General features: G+C 43.8%; 1 protein-coding gene across 1 annotated transcript; it reads right to left on the bottom strand.

Moving 5' to 3' along the window:
- Window positions 1-380: 380 nt before the first annotated feature.
- Window positions 381-1,334, bottom strand: LOC101536869 (olfactory receptor 7A10-like). Its single transcript, XM_004614998.2, has one exon. It carries the CDS (start codon window positions 1,332-1,334, stop codon window positions 381-383), a length of 954 nt encoding a protein of 317 aa, XP_004615055.1.
- Between the last annotated feature and the right edge of the window lie 9,934 nt (window positions 1,335-11,268).

Below are 11,268 nucleotides of genomic sequence, written 5' to 3'. Positions count from 1 at the left end.
TCATCATCATCACCGTCATCCCATTGCTCATCGATTTGCTCGAGTGGGCACTAGTAATGTCTCCATTATGAGACTTGTAGTTACTGTTTTTGGCATATGAAATACGCCATGGGTAGCTTGCCAGGCTCTGCCGTGCGGGTGAGATACTCTCCGTAGCTTGCTGAGAGGGGCGGATGAAATGAGTGCTGGTTGGCGAGTGCAAGGCAAATGCCCTACCCTCTGTGCTATTGCTCCAGCCCATCAACATATTAGGTAAGAAAATTAAAAAAAAATTAGACACGATAGCAAGAAGTAAAAGTACAATTCCCTACCACATTCTAATAAAAAATATCACAATGACTGTATCTTAAGATTAAGATCCTGATCTAGTTGGAAGTTCCTCAGACCTCAGATGATTTTGCTTTCATTGTATTTTTTCCAGTGAGGCTTCTCAGAGCGCCCTTGATGTCTTTGTTCCTGAGGCTGTAGATGAAGGGATTCAGCATGGGGGCGACCACCATGTACATCACAGAGGACACTGCAATGGATTGTGATTTCTGGGTGCTAGCAGAGCTCAGGTACACACAGAGTCCTGTACCGTAGAACAAACAGACCACGGAGAGGTGAGACACACAAGTGGAAAACGCTTTATACTTGCCCTGAGCTGAGGAGATTCTGCGTATGGAGGAGACAATCTTAGAGTAGGAGTAAAGGATCCCAGTAAGGGGGCCGCCCCCCAGAACTCCGGCTGAAGAGTAGATTACCACATCATTAAGGAAGGTGTCAGAACAAGCCAGGTGGACCACCTCATTGAGTTCACAGAGAAAATGAGGGATTTCCACATCAGCACAGAAGGACAGACGCAACACCATGAGACTATGCATTAAGGAATGCAGGGCACTGACCCCCCAGCACGCCAGCACCAATAGCACACATAGCCGGGGGTTCATGATGACCATATAGTGCAGGGGGTGGCAGATGGCCACATAGCGGTCATAGGCCATCACCGTCAGGAGAGAGTTGTCCAGCCCACCAAGAAAGATGGAAAAATACATCTGGGTGAGGCACCCGTCATAGCTGATGGCCTTGCTGTGAGTCTGGATGTTCACCAGCATCTTGGGGATGGTGTTAGAGGTGAAGCAGATGTCCACGAAGGACAGGTTGGACAGGAAGAAGTACATGGGTGTGTGGAGGTGGGGGTCTGAGCTGACGGCCAGGATGAGGAGCAGGTTCCCCAGCACGGTGATCAGGTACATGGACAGGAAGAGCCCGAATAGAAAGGGCTCCAAGGCTGCTTCCTCTGAAAATCGCAGAAGAAGAAATTGTATGGTTCCTGTCAGGTTTCGTGGGTCCATGTGGTGGAGGGAACTATAGAACTGAGCAAAACAAGATGATTATTTTCCAGACAAACAGGTTTGCTTTCTATTTATTTTTCTCATTGAGCTGATGATGCATTACAAGAGCATTTTTCCTTCTTTTTTCTTTTGGGTCACACCCAGCAATGCTCAGGAGTTACTCCTGACTCTACACTCAGGAGTTACTCCTGGTGGTGCTTGAGGGACCATATGGGATGCAGGGGATTGAACCCTGGTCGGCCACGTGCATGACAAATACCCTACCTGCTCTGGCCTCTACAAGAGCATTTTTTTTCAAACAACAGTTTTATACCTTTTGTAAATATATACCACAATACCATTTTTATTAAAGACATTATTGGGCTTGTGTAAATGACTTTTATTGGTCTTTGAAATCAAGAAAATAATTTCAATATATTAGGAATGGCACTTTTACCTTTGGGGGAGGGGTAACATGGTAATGGTTATATGTTTGAATTAAAAAAAAGTATCGAATCACCATGAATGACCAAATTACTAAATTTTTCATGATTGAGATTCAGGCTACAAGGTTCCAACACCAATCCCTTCACCATTGTTCTCTCCACCTTATTTTATTTTTTCCTTTAAGGCAATACTATTTTGCAATACTGTGCTGCAAAGACAGTTCGCAACATTGTCCCAGAAAACATATCATGCATATCAATTTACCTCATTTCACCCTGTTCTTATACAAATTGGCCACTTACCCCATTATTATCTGAGTAGTCCCTTCCCACTGTGGCTTTCTAGAAAGAACCAAGTTCTCCTGCCTTTTTTTTTTTTTGCTTTGGGCATTAGTTTTCTTTTTCTTTTCTTTTCCTTTCTTTTCTTTTTTTTTGTTTTGCTGCACTCAAGAATTACTCCTGGCAGTGCTCAGGGGACCATATGGGATACTGGGAATCAAACCTGGGTGGGTCTCATGCAAGGCAAACCGCCCTACCCGCTGTACTATCACTCCAGCCCCTGGGCATTAGTTTTCTATGATGTCTCTTTTTATCCTGCCAATCAGTGTAATCATTCTCTCTCTCTCTCTCTCTCTCTCTCTCTCTCTCTCTCTGACATGTTTTAATTCTAGAATTTTAATGAATACAATGAAAAACAGGAACAAATCCACTGCTGACCTTCCCATCCTAAAGCAAAGGACTCCAACAGACAATTCACATACAAAGCAATACCAATCACCCACAGATGTATCTAGACACACAGGAAATGAAACAATTAGAAAGTATGTTGTCATAGCTCTTCTCAACACTCTATCACTGTCTTACTGTTGTTGCAAAATAATATTTTCGATCATTCCTTGGTCCAAGTCTCTTTTGTCTATAAGCAAATGTATACAAATATGTCTTATCTTGGGGCTGGAGTGATAGCACAGCAGGTAGGGCATTTGTCTTGCACGCGGCCGACCTGGGTTTGATTCCCAGCATCCTATACGGTCCCCCGAGTACCGCCAGGAATGATTCCTGAGTGCAGATCCAGGAGTAACCCCTGTGCATTGCTGGGTGTGAACCAAAAAGAAAAAAAAAGCCTTATCTGAAGAAACTAACAAAAAGATATCTTCATTGGTTAACCCTTGGCAGCAAATTCACTATTTACCCACTCCTATTAATTGCAAAGATCTTTAATCTTTGGTTGTACTTTGACTTCAGGACACTAAACTTGCATTGCTTCTAATTTTTCTTCTAGTAAAATGATTGATCCTTGCTTATTGCTTATGAACTCATTTTTGGCCATCATAATAAAGTATCAATTAATTAACAATGGCGCCAACACAAACAGTGATCTCTCGTGCCTGTTCCGGGATGGCAGACTCTAAAGCGACCTCAGGTAAACCTTCTTGCCTTTATCTCCCACAGAACATCACTTGCACCATCCCCATGACATGCAGACACACCTGTGTGGAGAGTCAGACCTTTGAATGGTCTCCCACAATTCCCTTGATGGGTCGCTGATGGTGGAGTCTGAAGCCCAGAGAAGATAGCAGGCAGGAGAGAGGCGTTGGTCCCCCCACCACACTCAGGACTGGAGAGCATCAAGCACGTTGCCGTGACCGACTCAGGTAAAGGAGCTGAGGGACTGAGCAGAGGCGCTATTTACAGCTGCTGCTGTCTCCTCGCTGGGCACGCTGCCTTCCAGTTACTATGGCCACTAAGTATAGATTTCCCTGTGGGCTCCTTTTCTGGACAGAATGGAGATTCTCTATTTCCAAAGGACCTTGTTAGAATCCAAGCATGTCTATTTGTGATAATGGATAATGTCTGCGAGGTGTGTGGGGGGAAACGGGGGCAGCTGAGCACACACAATTGAGAGTTTTTGATCCCACCCATGTGTCGATTGAGTCTGGGAGACTGTCTATTTTCTGTCTGTTTTATACCAGCACTTATCTACTTGCCATGTGCATTTGTATCATCTGGGATTGTGTTTCTAATACAGAAACTAGCTCAGCGAATGCTGGTGGGTCCATGGTCTCTACATCCCTAGCAAGCTCTTGGGCGATGGAGAAGCTGCACTTTCTGGTCTGTGGTCTACTCTGTTCTGTGGCCCTCTGAATAAATTGAATTGTTGCTAGTTTGAGTCTTCTGTTGAGCTACTTGTGGTATATTAATCCTTTCAAAGGTTGTAATAAATTCTTTGTTTGATTCCTTTATATGAGTGGCCTTGACCAACTCCAACAATATACCTCTGGAAAGATTATTGTAAGAATCATATATATTCCTATCCTTACATTAGAATATAGGGCTGGTGAGATATATGCATGGAATGCACTTCCTTACACATAGTTGACCCATGTTTTTTTTTTAATTTAAATTTTATTGAATCAACATGTGGAGGGTTACATAGTTCTCAGGATTATGTCAGTTATACAATACTCAAACACCCTTCCCTTCACCCGTGCCCATATTCCATCACCAACCACCCCATTATACCTCCCGCCCCCTCCCGCCCCCCCAGTCCCCACCCTTGTAAGTGATAAGTTTCACTTTGTTTATGCTTTATCTTGGTTACAGTCCATGTTTCAACACATAACTCACTATTGTTGCTAGGGTTTCCGCCCAAAAAAGAAAAGACAGTCCCACTGTCAAGGAAGCATTTGATGGCTCTCCATTGCTGAGAATGTTGAGATATTAAGTCCCGCTGTTTGTTACATAACTTTTCTATTTTTTCCCCCCTCGTCCCGCGCCACCGAGATCACGCCTGTTTAGTAATCACCACGCTGCCTGACAAAGGGAAAACAAACCAAAAAAGATGGTTATTTCCTGTCATCAGCCGGCGTGGGGCTCTGGGTTATTTCCTGTCATCAGCCGGCGTGGGGCTCTGGCTTAGTTGATAGTCTGGTAGAATGTCTGCAAGCAGTTTCTGGAACCAAAAGTAATACGCTGGTATCGGCCCCGGCTCGAGATTCCACCAGCGTCCCGCTGTTCCAAGTACATAATAATTTATTCCCTTGTATCCCATTCCCACACCACCAGGTCCGTGTCAGCTTAATGGACATCATACTATGGTTAACGCCACACCGCGTTTCTTTCGGAGAAAGAAGGATATTTCTTCTCAGCCGGCGTGGGGATATGGCTTAGTTCAGTCTATAGAGATGGCTACCACTTTGGTAGCCTTCAATATTTCAGCAAAAGACTTACTATTCTTGTTAGGATTTCCCACCAAAGTCCGACCCGTTAAAAAGGAACCAGTTCATATTGGTGATGATTAAATGACAATAGGTTGCGTGGCCATGGCCGCGGCCTCTCGGCTTTGAATTTCTGTATAAAGTCCAGGGAAAGTACAGCCAGAAATTATACGTCGCTACAAACTTTAACCCTATTATGGTCCCCCCAAAGTCCAACCCATTACAAAGGAACCATTTCATATTGCTGATGATTAGATGACATTAGGCTGCCGCGGCCGCGCGGTTTTGGATTTCTATATGAAGTCCAGGGAAAATTCTTTTGGTAATTGCATCACTCGCTGGCAGCGCCTGGGCCAGAAGCTCCAAGCACACAGTTTGGAGGCATTTTGGGGGTGCTGCTCGTGTCCAAAGTGGTTCAGTTGCCTCCGGGGTCGATCTCGCGCGGGGCCGGAAAGGAGCGTCCCCACATGGCTCTGTGCTTAAATGTCGGCCGGCACAGGGTGGATCCGGAAGTCCCGCCCCATCGGCTTTCCCGGGCTTCCTGCATAGTCTAAAAACCGGCTATTGCCTCGCTGCGTTCAAAAAGAAAGAGTTGAGAGAGAAAACACCATACCCCGCCGGCAGCGCCTGAACCAGAAGCTCCGAGCACACAGTTTGGAGGCATGTTGGGGGTGCCGCTCGTGTCCAAAGTGGTTCAGTTGCCTCCGGGGTCGATCTCGCGCGGGGCCAGAAAGGAGTTGACCCATGTTTGATCCAAACATTGCAAGATCTATAATAATAACAATTAAATGACCTATTTGATTATTACTCCTAACAGTTTTTGCTTCACCCTTTAGCAACTTATCTGTGAGAAGAGATTATTTAAACAGAGCTATTGACATGAGAAATATTCACTCAAGAAAAAAATAGTCTGGTTGTCCAGGAAAAAAATAAATCAGTGATAGAGAAGTGAATTGTAGAAAGACAATAATAAGCTGTATCACATATTTTGCATTAAAATTACAGAAACTTCTGGGTTGTACAGTGCCACCTTATATTCCTTATATCTAAAAAATTATGTGGTTAGGTTGGGGATTTTTGAGGTTTGGGTCACACCTAGCAATTATCAGAGGTTACTCTGACTCTCAAGAATTACTCCTGGTGGTGCGCAGGGTACCATGTGGGATGCCGGGGATTGGACCGAGGTTGTCTGCATGCAATGCAAGTCCCTTACCTTCTGTACTATCTCTCCGGTCCCCAAAATTTATGTGGTTTGATCCGTGCAATTTGAACAAATTAATATCAATGTATTCCTTAATATGATGGAAGTTTCTAAATATTTGGGATCCACTGTTAACACAATTAGAGATAATTATAAACTAGAAGGAAATTCCCTCCAATCAGAAAAAATGATACGTAAAATTATGAAAATTAATCCAACAAACTGAAATGAAACCACATTTTTTTCTTTTTTTTATTTATTTTTATTTTTTTAACTTTTTATTAAATCACCATGTGGAAAGTTACAAAGTTCTCAGGTTTATATGTCAGTTATACAATATTCAAACACCCATCCCTTTACCAGTGCCCATATTCCACCACCAAAAACCCCAGTATACCCCCCGCCCCCACCCCCTACCCCCTACCGTATAACTAATGAATTTCACTTCATTTTTTCTTTACCTTGATTACATTCCATAATTCAACACTAAATTCACTATAGTTGTTGGAGTTTCCACCCAAGAGAGACAGACCTACTACATTTGATAATTTGTTTTTCATTGCTGGAAATGAAGAGATATGTAGCCCCACTGCTACAAAGTACATAACTCTCTCTTTTTTTTTTCCTTTTTCCTTTTCCTTTTTTTTCCTTTTTTCCCCTCATCCCCCTTCCCTCACCTCATAGTATGGTGTATGCCACGCCGCGTCGGCCAGCGTGGGGCTTTTGCTTAGTTCACAGTCCAGAGAGGTGGCTGCTACATTAAAAACCTTCAATATTTCAACAAAAACTTACTGTTATTATTTGGAGTTTCCCCCCCAAGTCAGACCTGTTCAAAAGGAACCGTTTCACATTGCTGACAATTATAAATGTTAAGTCTGCTGCTGCGTCCGCGCGGTTTTGGATTTCTGTATAAAGTCCAGGGAAAATTCTGCCAGAAATTACATAGCCCAGCTCACAGTCCCAGTGCATTGCTGTAAGAAGTCTCTGGAATCAAAGTCTTTAGGCGCAGAGGGTCTGATTCGCACTCAGCGGCTCCGGATTTATCTGGGCCGAGGGCGTGCCGGTTACGCCCCCTTCCCATGAGTTCCTGGGAGCCCCAAAAGTAAAAACCGAATACCTCTGGGTTTGGAGTCATAGAAGATGGCGCCTGCCACGTGGGTGCCGCCAGCCCGCCGCTTTCCGTGCAGGAAGACAGGGTGGGGAGGAAAAAAATCTACCCCCTGGCAGTACAGAGTTGTAGCCCAGTTCGCAGTCCCAGTGCATTGCTATCGGATGCTGCACTGGATGCCCGAATGTATTAGATCTCTGGAATCAAAGTCTTTAGGCGCAGAGGGTCCCTGAAACCACATTTAATTAGTAAATTAGAATTAATAATACCCAACTCTGGAAAAATTCACAATTTTTGGCCCCGATTCTCTTCTATGTTAGCTCAAGGAAATTCTTTAGCTCCAAGAAATATCTTTTTTTGCTTCCGTCTCAAAGAGGATTTTCAGAGACCCTTTATGTTGTTGTTCCTGAGACTGTAGAAGTTCAGCATGGCGGTGACCACCATGTACATAACCGAGGCAATTGCACTGGAGCGTGAGTTGGGGCCGCAGCAGTGCTCAGGCTCCCATCTATGCCTTTTCCATAAACTAAGGAGACCACGGGGAGGTGAGAAACACAGGTGGGAAATGCTTTATACTTCTCTGAGCAGATGAGATTCTACGTATGGAGGAAATGACCCTAGAGTAGGAGTAAAAGATCCCAGCAAGGGTACCACCCACCAGCAGCACAGATACTAAATACATCACCAGGACATTAGCAAAGGTGTCAGAGCAGCCGAGTTGGGTGACCTCTTTGAGGTCACACACACACACACACACAATGGGGTATTTCAATGTTGTACAGAAGGATAACTACAACACCACTAAGTTCTACCAAGGAAAGTAAGGAGCTTGTGACCCAGTACACCAGAGCCAGCAGCCCCAGAATTGGGGATTCATGATGACCTTGTAGTTCTGGGGGTGGCAGATGGCCACAAAGTGGTCACAGACCATCGAGGTCAACAGGAAGTTCTCCAGTCCTGCAGATCAAGAAAAAAAACCCATCTGGGTGATGCATCCTTCATAGGAGATGGCTCTGCTATAGATTTGGATGTTCTGCAGCATCTTGGGGATGGTGGTGGAGGTGAAGCAGATGTCCATAAGGGACAGGTTGGACAGGAAGAAGTTCATGGGTGTGTGGAGGTGGGGGTCTGAGCTGACGGCCAGGATGATGAGCGGGTTCCTAAGCATGGTGATCAGGTACATGGAGAAGAAAGCATAAATAAGAATAATAAGAATAATAGCACAATTGAGTCCTCTATAATCCTAGAAGAAGAAATTCTGTAATTCTTGTGAAGTTCCTTTTCTCTATACTGTTAGAGAGATTACAGAAAATAATATAAACAACAAACATTTTTCACAGAAGTAGACATATAAGCAGGCCTTCCAAATGACAGTTAAGTGTCATGTCATGGTTAGAAAGACTCAACTCGAAAGAGATTAAGGACTAGCAGGAATGTGAAAACATGCTGTGGAAACCCATCAATGGTGATTAATTCATCAGTGGATGCACAGAAGAACCTTCATGCTGGCTTGTTTAAGGGACAGCATACATCTGGAGGAGTTGCGGAGTCACAGCTCAGTTCTCTTGGTGAAGGCATTTGGGCAGTCCATGATTGCAAAGGAAAAAGAATGTAAACTTCGACACACACCTACATCTCCCAGATGGAATGCACCTGTTGTCATCTGCCACAGTAGAATCCATTGGATTGGCACCTTCAACCTCCATCTAGAAGGTCCTGTCATAAAGAACAAGACGGACAGACTCTGGTATGTCGAGGTTATGAGCAGCCTAGACAGCCTGAGCAAGGGAAGGTCTAGCCATTTGTTAAACACAAAATCTCCTTGACCTTGGCTCCCCAGCACGAGACACAGCAGCCGTTATTCTCATTGTCAGGAGCATGGAGTTGGAAGAGAAGCACAAGGGCTGGCTATTTACAGAGCTGCAGCCATTGTGTGAGACACCCTTAGTCAGAATCGATAAAGCGGAACCTCAAAGTCATCGTTATCTCCTATTCTCTTTTCATCTTGGAAGACTTTTGTGCCTGTGAAGGCCTACTCTCCTATAATACTTAGCCAGGCTTAGCATAAGCAGAGCCATTTGGAAAAGCACAGCTTTTGCCAGTAACTATCAGTTGAACCAGATAACACCCATTTATGGGAATCAGCTGAGAAGGCAGAACTATTCCCACCCATTTATGGGGATCAGCATAAAAGGCAGAATTACCCCTGCATGAAGTCAGTGGAGATAACTACTGAGCCAATCAAGGAAGAGGTCACCAGGGAGTGGCTCAAGATGTTCAGGGAAGTCCCTTGCAGGTTTTTTTTTTTTGTTGTTGCTTGTTTGTTTGTTTGCTTTTTGGGTTAACCCGGCGATGCACAGGGATTACTCCTGCCTCTGCACTCAGAAATTACTCCTGACAGTACTGGGGGGAACAAAGGGATGCTGGGAATCTAACCCGGGTTGGCTGTGTGCAAGGCAAATGCCCTACCTGCTGTACTATCGCTCCAGACTCATCCTATGCATTTTTAAAGTATAAAAGGACCCTGAAAACAAGGGGAGGAGTCGCTCTCCTACTAGAGGGGATGGCCCTGACCCGTCAGCTTTCTAAACTTCATACTTGACTTGTGCCAAATATAATCTTATATTGCAGAGCTCATTGCTTTGTGTGGTCTTTAGGAGACTGGACCCTAATGGTGCCCTTACGGTATTTTTAAAAACTAGACTTATTTTACTCAGAACTTTGTTTGATCTTGACTTGGGACTATCATTAAGAGAACGATATCCCACAGCATCCAAATGCTAAAAATCACTGTTATTATCTGTTGTTTTATTATTATTATGTAATGTTATTACATAGTATTATGACTTATAATTTTGAATTTTTACATGATTAGTATTGTCTAAAATATCAACAGCGCTTTGGGAGTCAAACCACTGTGATTTCATTATATAAGAACTAAGTTCCTAAGCGAGAAATTGACAAAAAGTACACATCTAAGAAATATTCAATACATTCAGCCCCATGAAGAATAAAATACATTGAAGCCCAAGCTCACTGTTATAGCTTTTTCTACACAATATACAGTTTTCTTGAAGTTAATTCCCTCATGAGAATATATCACGATACACGTGTCTTGTGGATAGCTGTGACAAGCCACTGTTTTCAGACACTCTTCAGTCTGAGCCTTTTTCATCTATAGGGACTGAGAGTCCTACTTGTTTGTTGAAATGCATGAAGGGGGCCTGAGCTATAGTACAGTGGGGAGGGCACCTGCCTTGCATGTGACTGACGTGGTTTGATCCCTGGCATCCCAGCTGGTCCCTTGAGCCCCACCAGGAATGATTCCTGAGCCCAGAGACAGACCAAGACAAACAAACAACAATGAAAAAGTAAGAGCATAAAGAGAAACACAGATAATTCACATTCAATTTAGTTAACATGAGTGTGAGTTTTATTCTGCAGAGATCTAGAATGTTATCACAGATTATAAAGGCATGTGGGGCTCTTCACCGAGATGTGAACCGAGTGGCCACACGTGTACGACCTCTCCGTTGCTGGATGACCATGTTCCTGGAGGCCAGCTAAACTACTTTTGGTACCAGCAGCTTCTTGCAGAAATGTCACTAGACTGTCAACTAAGCCATGGCCCCATGCTGCCCCAGGAGAGGAAAGGTTTTTTCTCTTGGTTTTTCCTTTCTGGGGGGAAGGCATGGCTACCGCCATCTTACAAGGACCACATAAGAGAGGTACGAGCTTGCAATGATGCAATTTCTGGCAGAAATTTCCCTGAACTTAGTTACTAAAATACTAAAATACAGAAATCCAAAACCTCTTCATATCTCTTCATTCTCAGCAATGGAAAACAAATTATCAAGTGCTTCCTTTTCAGCAGGTCTGATTTTGGGGGTGGGGAACTCCAAACAATAATAGTGAGTTTTTTTGTGGAAATGTTGAATGTAATCAAAGTAAAGAGAAAGTAAAGTGAAAATTATCAGCTACA

Source organism: Sorex araneus, chromosome 2, assembly GCF_027595985.1.
Source record: "Sorex araneus isolate mSorAra2 chromosome 2, mSorAra2.pri, whole genome shotgun sequence".
Classification (NCBI taxonomy): Eukaryota; Metazoa; Chordata; class Mammalia; order Eulipotyphla; family Soricidae; genus Sorex; species Sorex araneus.
Note: the sequence above shows the minus strand (reverse complement) of the source record. Positions and strands in the feature narration are given on the sequence as shown.